The sequence below is a fragment of the Aspergillus vadensis genome (assembly GCF_003184925.1).
Source record: "Aspergillus vadensis CBS 113365 unplaced genomic scaffold BO88scaffold_16, whole genome shotgun sequence".
Taxonomy (NCBI): domain Eukaryota; kingdom Fungi; phylum Ascomycota; class Eurotiomycetes; order Eurotiales; family Aspergillaceae; genus Aspergillus; species Aspergillus vadensis.
Window position 1 is genome coordinate 105,314 of NW_020292054.1, and position 14,379 is coordinate 119,692.

The 14,379-nt window shown below is 47.2% G+C and overlaps 5 protein-coding genes across 5 annotated transcripts; 3 read left to right on the forward strand and 2 right to left on the reverse strand.

Annotated features, from left to right (window-relative positions):
• Positions 1-810: 810 nt before the first annotated feature.
• On the forward strand, positions 811-1,437 carry BO88DRAFT_455018 (nucleotide triphosphate diphosphatase NUDT15; the record flags this gene model as incomplete). Its single annotated transcript, XM_025710844.1, has 3 exons — positions 811-898; positions 990-1,195; positions 1,285-1,437. The coding sequence occupies 3 exons, from the start codon at positions 811-813 to the stop codon at positions 1,435-1,437; spliced, it is 447 nt and encodes a 148-aa protein (XP_025561322.1).
• Positions 1,438-2,262: 825 nt separating this feature from the next.
• On the reverse strand, positions 2,263-3,582 carry BO88DRAFT_343972 (uncharacterized protein; the record flags this gene model as incomplete). Its single annotated transcript, XM_025703214.1, has 1 exon — positions 2,263-3,582. The coding sequence occupies one exon, from the start codon at positions 3,580-3,582 to the stop codon at positions 2,263-2,265; it is 1,320 nt and encodes a 439-aa protein (XP_025561323.1).
• Positions 3,583-8,120: 4,538 nt separating this feature from the next.
• On the forward strand, positions 8,121-10,009 carry BO88DRAFT_416494 (uncharacterized protein; the record flags this gene model as incomplete). The annotated part of the gene is made up of 4 exons (XM_025708254.1): positions 8,121-8,165; positions 8,212-8,630; positions 8,691-9,555; positions 9,623-10,009. The coding sequence occupies 4 exons, from the start codon at positions 8,121-8,123 to the stop codon at positions 10,007-10,009; spliced, it is 1,716 nt and encodes a 571-aa protein (XP_025561324.1).
• An 859-nt stretch (positions 10,010-10,868) lies between these two features.
• BO88DRAFT_343959 (uncharacterized protein) lies at positions 10,869-11,607 on the forward strand (the record flags this gene model as incomplete). Its single annotated transcript, XM_025703213.1, has 3 exons — positions 10,869-11,324; positions 11,403-11,459; positions 11,530-11,607. 3 exons carry the CDS (start codon positions 10,869-10,871, stop codon positions 11,605-11,607), a joined length of 591 nt encoding a protein of 196 aa, XP_025561325.1.
• Positions 11,608-11,836: 229 nt separating this feature from the next.
• Positions 11,837-14,202, reverse strand: BO88DRAFT_405956 (Zn(II)2Cys6 transcription factor). Its single transcript, XM_025707032.1, has one exon. It carries the CDS (start codon positions 13,876-13,878, stop codon positions 12,073-12,075), a length of 1,806 nt encoding a protein of 601 aa, XP_025561326.1. The 5' UTR covers positions 13,879-14,202; the 3' UTR covers positions 11,837-12,072.
• Between the last annotated feature and the right edge of the window lie 177 nt (positions 14,203-14,379).

Genomic DNA, 14,379 nt, shown 5'->3' on the forward strand with positions numbered 1-14,379 from the left:
CGCGGCCTGGAGCGGTCAAACAAGGCGGTCACAAATTATACAGAATGCAACTCGCCTTTTCCGGAGCTGTTTAAAAAATATATCCGCTCATATCCGCTTATATCCGTACTTTTTTCTGCGAAGTAGACTAGGTTCTGCCGCTTTTGGCGGTCAAAGAAGCGGTCGTAATTGGCATTATCTCTATCAGCGACCTTACATGCTAGTTCCTAGAACTCTGTCCCTACGGCTAACTAGCACTCTAGAGTCGATCAATTTGATATGTAATACATCTTAGAAGCCATGTCTGATTGGAGGAATCTCATTAGAAAACTCTACTGTGTGTCTACAGTGGTGGTAATTTTCGATCTTATATTGCGAGTCTCGGTATTTGCTAGCCACCTCATGCAGCCATCAACCAATGTAGGCTAGCGTCAACAGATCTCTCTGTGAGCGTAATTCTGATCCTTAGTGAAAAGTACAATACTGCTGTTCTGGGCCTGTAAATTGCATCCTACCTGACACCCGAATGGCATAGATCATCATCTTCAACTAATTGCAGTAGCTAACCTCGGCTCTGATAAGCCAAGTTTGGTTACATCCCAACCCCGCCATTTAGTACAATCTGGTATTTACAATTGGGATTTCCATTTCTCACCCCCGCCTTATCTGACGCAAAATATCATGTAAAAAGTCCTGCTTTGGGAAACATAACGACATAATACTCTCTCTCTCTAACTCGCACAATTGGCTCATATTAGAATAGTACTTCCCACGCCTCTCTCAATCAGTTCGCACTTACGAATCACTCCGCACTTACGAATCACTCCGATTATGAACCCCCGAGTAGGCGTAGGCGTCTTCGTTATCAATCCCAAGGGACAAATCGTTCTTGGTCAGCGCAAAAGCAGTCATGGTGCTGGTAAGTAAGACCTCATCTAGAGTCCATTGGTTCGTTCTGGTCGTATGATGGTACCATTAAGCTCAATTCTGTTCCTGATGCCTCTACACAGGTACATGGGCCCTACCCGGCGGCCATCTCGAATTTAATGAATCGTTCGAAGACTCCGCGGCTCGTGAGGTATTAGAAGAGACGGGTCTGAAAGTCCGCGACATACAGTTCCTTACGGCGACCAACGATATTATGAAAGAAGAAGAGAAGCACTATGTTACTGTTTTTGTGGGATGCACGGTTGTGGGGGATGATGCGCAGCCTGAGGTTAGTGCTATGGCAACTTAAATCACATAAGGCCTTATTCTCCAAAGAGACACTACACTGATACACCCTCGGCTAATCATTCCTTCTAGTTATTGGAACCGCACAAATGTGAGCAGTGGAAGTGGGTGACCTGGGAAGAAGTTTCCTCGTATCATAGCGATCCGAACTCCAGCCACAGGCTGTTCATACCCTTGATCAATCTGCTCGAGCAGAGACCGGGGTTTCATCCTGTTAGACGGTAATGGTCATGTTCCTCTCGATGGCTTTTAGGGAGTTCTGCCGTTGTTTCGCGGTGATCGAGAGACTATCTAATACAAGGCTTGAGTTAATAGCGGCTAGGAAGTGAATTTCTCTTTTTCCGACTGGTCTTGACTTCTGATTGACCTTTCCGGCAATCAAAGCCATGATGAAGCCCAACTTTCATTTCAAAATCCCCATGAGAGCTCTCAACCGAAGGCGATGCGTCTAGGCTTGCCGAATTTAACAAGGTTGAAGGACTGCAATTGCGGCTAGTAATGACTTCTAGACTGTCACGTCTGGCTAATAATTCGCCAGATGTAAAAAATAGACTGTGAGACCAAGATGATTGGTCCGACATTGAAGGGCGTAGAATGGTATCCTAAAGTGACTGAGGAGCTGCACGCTTTCTAATACCATGATTGTGGTCTTCTGGACTCTCGTTCTTCTGTGATGTCTCTCCCATGCGCGTGTCATATAATATGTAGTCAGAGCGATGTTGCTTGAATAAGTATTTATAGAGATACCGAATATGGAATCATGTTCGGCCCTAAGGTGCTGGAAACTCGAGAATTAGAATTTGTATAGCCATGCCCCTGAGCATTCTAAAAAGATGGTCTGGCAACCAACATGTTGTCTGACCTTGCCACCTATCTGTCACGTTTACAATGCCCTGAGTAGATATACATGACTGGCCTTTTGTCGTTGACGTGTATCCCAGTTATCGGTCTTAATGCAGCCCGGTTTAGGGCTTTCTTATGTCTGACACACACAGAGAGAAAAGCAAGCAGGAGCAATGATACAAACGAATATTTAGCTAAATGACAAGCTCATGGGGCTTCCAAAAGGATCTTGCATATTGAATCCATGAAAGACCTAATCTGTGACGGATCATGGTAAGCGTTATTATAAGAAATCCTTATTTCCAGCTGATCAAGCCGAGACTCTATGATGAAGACGATCGAAGGATTTGCCGGAAGAGTGATCGCCCAGTAATCCTCTAGTTCGATCTCGTCATACGAAGACTGGATGTAGGGCGATGCGTCGCCCATATTGCTGATGATCAGTGTGGACAACACATCATTCGAGACATCGGCGCCCATATCGGCCAAGACATGGGTCATGATCGGTATGTAGGACGACATATTACTTTTGAATGAAGAATAGCATTCCTTCAAAGCTTTGGATGTTTTTGGAAAATCGTGGACGCCGACTTGAATGGGCCACAGTCCAAAGCGCGGTGCCATTGCGCGACTACCCAGTTCAGGTGGCCCTTTGCACTGCCCTCGAAGGCTTGAAATCAGAAATGTATTATGCTGGACACCGTCCGGCAGATTGGCTTGGTCCTTGGCAGCCAAGGCAATGGCAGTGTGAGCAAGCGGAGTAGGTGTGAGGCCTAGATTCCGCGCTTTGGCAAAGATGGTTTCTGTCTCGTTAACCGAAAATCGGCGTCTTTCAAACCTAAAGGTTAGCTGCCGCTGCGATGCGTCGGGCTCAATTTCTAGGCCTAAGGTTTTTGACGCTTTGGGCTGATTCTTTGGGAAGAACCCTCGGTGATCCTCAACCCATGGTTGTGTGAGCCGGGGGATCGCAGCAGCATCCCGTGTCTCAAGAGGCAGGTTTTTGACCTCATCTCCTGGTTCCCATCGAAGAGTGTCCGTCTTAGGACACGATAGCTCAGTCAGAAAATCGTGGAACCATATAGCGATCCCCTGGCCATCTGCATGATAATGTGAAATATTCAACAGGAACTCGTTGCGGTCCTTGAGATGGAACATAATGGGGAGCTCTACTGGACCCAAGCGATTAAGCACATCTTCAATCCGTTTGGGGGTTTTATCCACGGAGAGGAAAGTTTTCTGGGTCCAGGATTCCAATCCTTTGCTACATGGCACATTGTATATCCAGTTACCGTCGACCACAGAGCTTGCCATCAGAGGATGCTTGTATCGAAGATTCTGCCAGGCCAGTCGCCCCTTCTTGGTCAGCTCCTCCGTTGTGAGAGTAGTCCGGACTTTGGCAACGGCAGCAATGTCGTATGTTCGACGACCAGGCGGGTTGCTGGTGACCATTTGTCTCATTACAGCCTCGATGCCGTCCACGGGCCTGGTGTATTGTTTTTCGGATACTCTTCCCCAAGTTTTAGGCATTGATGTAGTGTACACAGATCGATGAATTTTTGACGGTGTCGATAATCCTCTGCAATTCCATATATCCATTAGCTAATCATGGTCCTAATTCCAAGACAGAGAGCCGCGCTGGCCAGGACAATATGGGATAGATTGAGAATTACTAGGACAGTAGATTGTACCTCGAATTTATACATGATGAGAGCATCTTTGGGTAGCGGATGTTCCCGTACCAAGAGGGAGGCAACATTTTGCAGGCTCGGTAACAACGTAGTGCAAGGCCCAAGTATAGAGTGTTGCTAAGCCAATTCAGCTTTCTTGGGAGTGAGAAATGAACGCAAGATCTGGGTTCGCACTAGGAATCTAATCCAGCAATAGATCTTTGTCCAATATCGATGTACGAACCATAGACTAGAATGAACTTGAAGATAGATAAATAGGTCAGCGATGGCGGACCGCACTCAAGAATGGAGCACATTATGATGCCTAGAGCGGATGATGTATCTGTAGGCAATGAGACTACGTATAGTGTACTGGAATTCAGGCTTAAAGGCCCATGACCATTTTGCATGCATCTACACCAGGTAGGAAGTCATCCGTTGGAGCGAACAAGATCAACATCGGTTATCATCAATTTTTCCCTGTTCATCTCACATTCCGAAGATGGTGACACAGCATTGCAGGATCTTGTTTCCCCCTCCCTAAAGAAATCAAAGTCGAATTCAGAAACAACCAATCATACATTAAAGCGATTAAAGTATGCAGGTCTGGGGCACAATTCAGCGAAGCGGGTACTAGTACTTTATTATTTGAGACACTGCTTTACGTAATTGGACTAAACCTAGTATGTTGAGTATTTTGAACTCTTCTCCTTACTCTATGATATCATGCGATGCCAACTTGGACAATGATATTCTTGCATGAAGCTCACCCATACTGTCTACCGTGGTACCCATGCGAAAGCTGTATGATAATGTGTTAGATTGATAGAGCATCAAGGCTTTGTTCGGCAAACTGCTAGCCCCCATCCCGCATGCGAGGATATGATATCCCTCCCAATAAGATTCAATGGTTCTAACAGCTCGTCAGGAACCTTTCTTTGCAATGATGCTCGTCTGCTACCTCAAACCTGTGAATTGTATACAGCCCAAACATCCGTGTCGGTGAGAAAATCAAATGTCGCTTGGCTGGAGATTGCATTCCCTGACCCTTAGCCAGGCATCCCACAACAATCTTCGGCTCGTGTGAAGACTCTCCGTCCCATTCATAGCACGTACAGATCTCTACTGTATAGCCAATAGTGCAACATGAAGGCCTTAGCTATTGTCCAAGTCCAGGCTCCGACATATGTTGTACACAAACTTTCAGCATCAAGGCACAAGCCTTGTTTTCCTGGCCACGGCTAGAACCCCTTGATAAACCCGCCCTTGCTGTTTCATCCGCGACTACCCGCAAAAGCAACAAGATAGAAGCCATAAGGCTCACTTCTCTGTACAACATCTAGTTGAGCACCCCAAACGGGCATGCTACAGATTGTAACGTCGACTAATGGTGCCATGATCATTGTTCTGTAGGCTCTGCGAGTCAAGGGCACCCAAGCACTGATGCGTTCGTCCGGTCAGCCTACGCACTTATCTGTGATAGCGAACATGGTGCCAGTGGCTCTTGTATGAATCGGCGACGGCCGAAAAGACGGATATTACTCTTTCAGATCCAATTAATAAGAGCTTTTCTGGGTGATGGTTGTACACCGGGATACTTAGTGATTATATGATTACTGGAATATTCCAAGAAACAAAGAAGCCACTTATACCATATATTTCCCATTGGAATAAGCGAGAAAAGGCTACTCCCTCCGGACTTGATATTCCATATGTGCATTCCTCAAGTGCTTAACGAACTGCTGATAGGATGAATGGACGTGATAGGAGACGATGGTAAATTTCCGCCCCCGCCGCCACCCCTCCCCACAAAGCGCCTTCTTTAGTGTTTCTAGCTCCCAAAGCTCGTCGTTATCTTTTCCGGGCCGAAGATACTGCTATCGAATGGGGCAAGGCTACTAGATAGTGTTGGATTTCATAGACCTCGGCAAGAGCTGCAGCGGGTCCAAACATTTGGACTCTGGACGCAATCAAAATGCATCAAACCCCGTACCTACTGGTGAAAAAGTAGAAGCAGAGACTTGGTACGATTGCATGATTAAACATATGAATAGATATTATTGTGCGAGTAACGTATTGAGACTGAGATTTGACCACCCCTAAAGTCCAGAAAGCGAGAGGGCTGAATAGCAAGATACTGTAAACAAGATCCCTTCGAACCTTGGGAACGATATTGTCGAGACCCACGGACTAAGGTCCATAGTTCCATTGATTACCCGGTTCAAGCTTTACCTACTTAGATCCCATACCCACAATAATAATCAACTTCCCTCCCAGAAATTTTACGAAAATTGTTAGGGCTTCGCCCGGTGTTTCATGTGAGAGCCTCACGTATATGTTAATGAGGAGCACGTTTTCAGATTGATAATCAATATTCGAGGAAGGGATATAGTCAGGTCTACATACAAGACGTAGCGCAAGGAAACAACAGTTTGCACATCCAACTTGCTCGCCGTCCAGTCAGCTTACGCGTTGAAGACCCACTACCTCTGTAGATAAGGACCGGTGGGGTGGGAACCGCCAGGTTGCCATTTTACGCACTTCCTGTCAACGCGAAGAATTTATATGGGATATCAGGAGCAATTTTTGGGTCAAATTCGCACGTGCAACCTTGAGTCCAATTCATTGCGAGATGTTTTAGAGCCCTGTATCGCGTTGACGTTGATAACCGTCCCTCACATATACAGTTACTACAACCCAAAGTCGATGTCATCATCATTGAAACAGTCTTGCCTGATATGTTTGATCTAATCACCGCATTCGCAATATTCGCCCTTGCGTTAGGGGGGCGAGTAGTCTTGGCTTCGCAAAGGCCCACCGCTTTCAGTAGAGGACAGAAGATTGCTTCTTTCTTTTCTCTCATCCTCTATCTCTGCGGCGTCAGTCTTTTTGTATGGGCACTTCTATGGCGAGGTATAGTGATTCAACATGGTCTCTCCGTATCTGGCTCAACGACTCATTTTGTGGCAGGTCCCATATGCTTGAAGCAAGAACATTTGGGGCACATCTTGGCGCAGATCAAGAAGCTCTATGCTAGCCTTGGTAGAGCTTTCAGTATTCTTTTGTTGGTTTCTGCAGGCCTTTTTGTTCTCGGACTTTGCTTGAAAGTGGCGGTCTTCATTAAGCGATGTACAGTGTTCCACCATGACAAGAATTACCTATTGACTTTTGGCCACAGATAGCATGGCCCGGAAGGTGTCAGACAGCCGCAAACCGGTCAGGAACTCTAGTGACAAGCAATGAATGAATTCGATGTTCATGCAAAGATGAAGATAAGATATGGAGATAAGGACACTGGGCTTTGGCGGACCTGGGGTTTTCTCAATTGTAGGCAAAGAAATGTGGAAACACACTCCATCGAAGTGGGATAGAAGTAAAGTTCCAATATCCTGGATATTGCAAAATCATAGAAGCACTGGTGTCCAACGCAGCTGTCTCGGTCGATAGGGATAGACTGTCAGCTCGGCAGCCAACTGCTAGGATAGTAAGACTAATTAACCCCTAGCAAGAAGACAAAAGCCCGCCAACATTCTGGTGCCCTCTGGCCATTGCCATGGTTCTTTGGGACACTATGTTGAACATTATCTGGTTAATGAGGCCTGACAGTGCTTGGTGATATTCTCTGGGCCTCTACCAACCTTTACATGTTCTGGCAATCCTTCATGCTGCGTAAGTCTTCGGTGTTTGGGTAAAGAGCCGGTATCCAGACCGGCGGAACAAGTATGTTTTTGTTCTCGGGGCTTCTTTGACTACTGGCATTGCAATAGCCAGTCTTGTACAGTTCTTTGTCATCACAAACGCGAATGTCGTGGTAAGCGAAGACTCTATCCCTTTCATAGTACTAACCCTTTCCATCCTCATCGTGTTCCCCGTGACGAGAGGAATTGCCAAGACAACAGCAGTCCAAAACCATTAGCTATAATTAACTGCACTTTAGTACTGGATATCTTGTACAGTAGTTTGTCCGTCTAATGTTATAAAATCCCGTAGTAGAAGCTTCTTGTTGCAGTAATTTACCAATGTAGTATGTTATACACAGTAGGTTTCTACACTGTTCATATCACATAACCATCAAAGGATTTAATCATTCGCATTCATTCACTAAATGAGTATACTTTTAAAGGTTCAGATGGTGAGCCATAAAGAGGCCACACAGGTGATCCAAATTTTTTCGGATTAAAGTGAATATTCAATGTTGATTCACTTCTCACAATCTCAAGAAGCCTCAGAATATATCGGCTACGCGTCCTCACCTTGTGCTTTGAAACCTGCGCCGCCTTAAGAGACTCAAATACTGCACCTCCATTGTTAGCTACCAACCCCTCTTGTCCTGACTTCACCCAATCTGACAAGGACAACTTCTCTCTAAGAATAGCGCTAGTTATCATCAGTGTCAATATGCTTGACAGACTACCCCCTGAGGTTCTGCTCATAGCACTGGAAGTAAGTAAAATCTGCGCCTAACGGCCTGAATTGGCCTTTTACGAAGCCGGCTGACTTATCACAGTACATAACCCGCCATGATCTCAACAACATATGCCGTGTTTCCAAGCACCTCTACGCTATTGCAGTTCCACTTCTGTACAAGTCTGTAATTTTAACATCCGATAGACCTGGAATCAGCGAGACATGGCACCATGTTGACTCCCTACTCCGAGCACCTGTCTTCCCAGTTGGCTTACTAGTGCACATGAGAGATATCGAGATTCAGGAAAACCGTTCCTGGCACGGTGATGGGTGTTTACACAACTATACATGGAGATTCATGCCGATTAACAACGAATTGGTCCATGACAATCAGGACTATTACAAGGAAGCTAGAATAAAAAGGGATGAAATACGCTATCTGTCTTCCAAGTTATTGCATGTGTTTTCAAGATGTCCGGCGGATAGGCTCCAAAGATTTAGGTAAGCTTATAGCACAGGCTATCTGCAAAGACCGGCTAACATGAAAACTTTATAACACAGCTGGAACATTCGCACATGCTTACCTAGCGAAATTCTCGGTGACTCTGGATATCTTATACTGAATCAGCGCAAGCTTGTAGCTATTCATCTAAGAACAGGTAGCTTTTGTGCCGCTGGCGGCAGTGATATCTTGCTATCAAAATTTGCATGTTTAAGAAGCATCTCATGGCTTGACCTATGTTATGAACATCATGTTCGTGAACTGTGTCTAGCACTAAAGTCGAATGCGTTCCACCTTACTCAAATGAACTTGGGAGTCACGGATACATCTGGTGATGAAGTAACGCAATCCATAAAATCAATGCTTGCCAAAGAGATCTTGGACATGCATAATTGGAGAACAGCCTTTCGATTTCCCGTTCTTCAAGATCTCTCATTTTATTACATGGATCTGACACCGATATCCCACGTGCTTTCATCTATATTCAACGTCACCTCACTTCTATCCTTGAGTCTGCGTCTATGCAAATCCTGGGAGTATGCCTTATTCAACTTTCTCAATTCTGGATCCAGGATCGCCTTGAAGACTTTGACGCTAGAGACACATTTGAGACGAGCTGAAGAAGATAGTTTCCTTGCAATACCAGCCTTCCTTAAATCATTCGAGGGGCTAGAAGAGTTGTACATTTCGGTCCCTTTTTTTGAAAGCCCAGTTCCTCTGTGGCGTTCTGTCCTTACTCACAAGAAAACATTAAGAAAACTCGTATGCCAGCAATTACACATTGACGGATGCCTTTACGAAGAACATGGTCTGTACTTGGGTGCAACCGGTTTTCTTGAGCAATTGAAGGGTGCTGACCGAAACCCATCCATTGGTCCCAATCTTGTGTTTTTGGGCAAATCCAGCAAGGATTTTAACACCTTGGTACGCGTCAAATTCATTCAAGTTCTCAACTGCTATTGCAATAACTAATACATAGACTATATTTTAGAAGTCTATTCTGACCTCGCCAGGTCTCAAAGCAAATATTCGTGTTCTCCATCTGAGGCGGTGCGAAGGATTTTACGATCAGTCATGCTCGATGACCCCCGACTGTGGGGATGATATCAGCAATAAGAACCTGCCATCGTTTCGTCGATTCCTGACATGGGCCTTTGGATCCAAAGGCCCCCCTGAACTTCAAGCGGTGGGGCATTACGCCTTCGTATCCATGCAGCCCCGCGATGTGTTCTACTTTAGAGATGCACAGTACGAGGATGGATATCGTTGCGTTATTCGGCGCCGCAGCAAACGATTCGATTTATTTCGGCAGTATCGTTATGCTTTAGATGCATGTCGGCACGATGATAGCTTATGGATTGACGGACCGTTGGACTGACGGACTGATTCAGTAACTTACTTGATAGCCGCCATTGAAAAGCCTTTGAGAGGCAGACTCGGGTCTGACAGTAGGCCTTCTTTTATTATCTGACACGGAAGCTTAGTTTTAATATTAATGCCATTGGGGGTCAAATAAAGCAGAGGGCGTGCGAGACAAGCCAAATGTGAAATAGTGATCAATATCAGAAACTTTATGACTATCTATATCTTACCCCAGGCGGTATCTCACCTGGCGTATCGTACCAACTGAAGTAGATTACAATTACCTTATTTCCCTCTGGAAGAGCTCAATAATTCTATCGTCCACATCAATTCTTTAATTGGATGGAAATTGATCAAGCTTGGGAATCGTGTATTTATCTCATAGCGCTGCTCCATATTGAGTCAAGATGCAACCAAAGAAACGCCAATTATTACCCGTCCAACTTCCATAATTCACAAGACTAAGCGAACACCTTGCGGGATTTATCCTCCATCCACACAGTGGTAAGTAGGTAGTGTCTCAGTACAGTACGTGGGGCGTCCAATAAGGTGGCCGCTACTTGAGGATCCCTGTCAGTACCAGGTTGGTTCCTGCTGCAAGACAAGGCTGAGAGGAACGCTTATGAGTAAGGCAAACCCACCCCCCAGGGCTCTTCACTTCACTTCCTCTCTCAAAAGCTTATCAACCTACTACTCAGCATCCAGCCAAAACCTTTGTCCTGTGGCTTGTACAATAAAAGAGTCAGGTCAGGTCTCCATCAACCATGACATCTCCTCCTGAGAGTCATAGAAATTTCACTCCACACGCCAGCCGATCAGAGATTCTACTCCTACCACCACGCAGTGAATCCATGACTTCTCACCCATGGACAGCAATGTACCTTATCTCGCCTCCCCTTCCGCGTGGAGTCTCCGCTGTGCAGTTCAACATCACAAGCCATGACCAAGGATGGTGCAGCGATAGAAGTCAGGGCATCTGGTCATGGTTCGATGTATCCATCTTGGGCTGTTCTTCCGAGCGAGATGGTGAAGACCCTTCTTCCTTTTTTTCTGACTTGTCGGATCATCCTTCATCATATCTCAAGGCTAGACCCGAAGATTTCCGCCAAGTTCTGCAGGACCAGAGCTTGCATTTCAAGCACATCCCCAAAGGAGAAGTCTCAGACCCAGCCAAGCCGGGGGCCATTGCGAAGCGGGTGGCTTCGAATAAGATCCAGAGGTCCTGGCAACAACATATTATATTCTGGAGACTGGAAGATGGTGGTGAGGAAGCTGATTTCCTGTCCTGTCTTGAAGAAGGGGATCGTTTGGTGGTTTGGGCTCGCACGCAGGTATGGGTGTCTAGTCTACAATAGTAGTCTTGATTGATAGACTATTACGAGTGGTGCTGATCATGCATGTTCTGATAGTTCTCTGGATGGATTAATTGTGTGAAAGATGTGGAGATAAAGGTCTCGGTTGATGAGGTGAGCTGTTTCAGATCAGATCAGATGTGTTGACATTAGTTACGCTATATGCTATTACCGGTTAATGTAGACGACTCTTGTTACTATTCCTGCAAGCGGTAGTGATTCTGAAATGCGTCAAGAGGGCACGGTCAATGCCGGTTTGTGATGCTTAGTTTGGGGGCTTGAATGATGTATGCGCATGATCTGGTGCTGCTTGGGCTTCGTATATACCTATGTGCTTATGTTTGTACGTCTTGATGGTCGCTTCATCTACTGGTAAGAATACAATCTACGCGAGTATCAGGAATGGGTTGTTTATGGGGTGCACTTGTTCCAATATTACAAGTCAGCCGGTCATCATTATGCCGTTATGGATAAGGATATAGAGTTGGAAAAAGAAAAAAAGTTTATGTCCAATATATCAATCTGAGTCAAGTCACTATACATTGAAGCCAAAAAGAAATCCCAAAACCAGTATCCCTAATTCTACATAAACCTTTCAAGTCATATAGTCATTCAAGTGATCAAAACAAAGCGCTATGTCCTCTTTTTTCTGTCCACCGCAGCTGCATAGCATATGTCAGGGGTGTCCCGTACATCCAACACTTCCTCATTTTCCCAGCAAGGCGCCTCAAGCCAAGCTCATCGCCGTACTAATCGGCGCAACATACCACTCCCAATCATTACACCCCGCAGCACCATCGTCCGCCTGGTCCACCGGCGAGCCCTTGAGCATATCACTGTCCCTCGCCTGCCATATCTTCACAATGACGGCTCTCGTCCTTGCGACATTCGACACACTCGACTCTGCCATAGCCGCCAACGCACGCAATACCAACGGCCGGCCATATACCACGCTCTCGCCGGTGTCATCGCGCCAGACTTCATCATGAAGCGGGTCCAGCTCAACGGCCGCTACGAAAACAGGCCAGGTCATGCTGACGAGGGAGCCAGAGTCAAGCAGATGAGATACGAGACGCAGGATGCGTCGGATGTAGCCGATTACGAGTGGTGTGGAGGGTGATGCGCCGTATAGTGCGCAGTGAAGGTATAGCACGGCCGCTAGACGTTTCAATTCGGCGGCGGAGCGGAGGCTTCCGTCGTCGTTATTGTCATCGTCGTCGGTTGTTTCCTGGACGAGTTTCTCGAGTCTGCGGCCTAGGGAGGCGGCGCGTTGGGAGAATGCTTTGCGTGCGGCGTCGGATGTCAGTTGGCGTCTTGTGCGGCTCAATTCCGTGATTGAGGACAGAATGGAAACTAGCTCTGGGCTGCAGCCCATCCAGAGGTCAATGTGGCGGTTGTTTTCTTGCCAATAATCTGTTCCGAAGAGGACTTCTTCGCCGCAGGCAGTGCGGCCCATGACGTCTTGGAAGGCGAAGAAGAGCTCGGCGAAGGTGGAGACGGGGTCGAGGGATTGACGAGGTCGAGAAGGGGTGAGTTGTTGTTGTTGTTGGCGGCGGATGCGAATCAATTCTTTGGCACCTTTTAGGTGGATTGTCCAGCGTTGGTCGCAGTTGTCCACAATTTCGTAAAGACATAACATCATCATGATTGCTAAAACCTCAGGATCTGCGGAGCAGAGGAGTGAGCCTTCGGTTGAGAGGCGGTAGCGGAGACCCCGTAGTGCTTCAGACTTGAGGCGGAGCCCAATCACGCTGTAAGTTGAGTCGAAGCGGGACCAGTGACATGCTCCAAGAGCTTGAATGGCTTTGAAAAGGATTGGAGATGCGGACATGCAGAAGGGAAGGATGATGGAGGCGAAAGGGGAAGATAGCTTCGAGCTAGCGGTGGTCCGGGGACACACTTGTTGGAGGTAGTAATCAAAGAGGCGACCCTGATTGGAGTCCGATAGACTGGGGAACATCGACAAAGGCGGGGCCAGGTGCGGGGAGACAAGTGGGACAGGCGAGCAGTAGTCGGAGAGCTCACGTAACGAGGAAGGAGACGACAACGACGATGGTGATAAAGCCCAGTCTGCATTCTCATCCAGCAGGTCATCCAGCGCCGGGCTCTTCCCCTTGTCCCGGACAACGAGGGCATTCAACTCATCACAGGCAACATTGACCTCATAAGGCTGTTCAAAAGTCGACACCCCACTATTGACAAACCCCCACGACTCGATAAGCGGAATAGGACACCATTCCTGATCGCGAAGGAGGAACGCAGCCGAAGACTTTCCAGGAGGAGGAGGAAGTCCGCCGGCAGCCCGAGCCTTACTCCAAACGCCGGCTCTACCAAAAGCCAAGCCGCGGCTAACGAACTCGGACTCCCACTTGAGAACGAGTTGGGTCGAGCATACTAAGCCCTTCTCAAGACATCTGGTGCAGATCGGTTTCTTCAGATCGCAGCGGACTCGACTGGCGCGGCATTCTTTACAGCCACTGCGGCTTCGGGTCTTGACCGGACCCACGCGGTCTGCAGCCTTCTTGCGCGGCATCCGACTAAGGGGAGGGGCGTCTTTACATGGCCGGGCAAAGGTCCAGAGTAATAGAAGGGGGAGGAAACCTTCTGGCTCCGGGTTGCAGGAGCGAAAGAGCAACGAAACTCCTCGCTCGGAGGGAGAGGTGCACTCTCGGCGTCGAGGCCACCACCAGCCGTGGCGAGATCACAGCGGACACCCCCGAACGGTGAACCCAAGAGGGGCAACGGTGGGCTTGAGACGATCCCTGTAATGAGCACTCAGATTGGCCGGGCGAGCTGACCGGATAAGAGCTGCCGTGGCTTAATCTGAAGAAGCTGCAAGGCTTATCGAGAGTATGACTAGTGACTTAGTTGGTTATCACAATCCCCGGGGAATCATGGCGCTGATAGTTAGTTATGACTAATGCCTGACTACACATGGGGTATTCCCGATAACAGGAATTATTAACTATTCCGTTCCGATGGAGACTTAGTTTATAGGGCAGACCAGCAAATTGCTACCTCTTAGAGCCGTAAA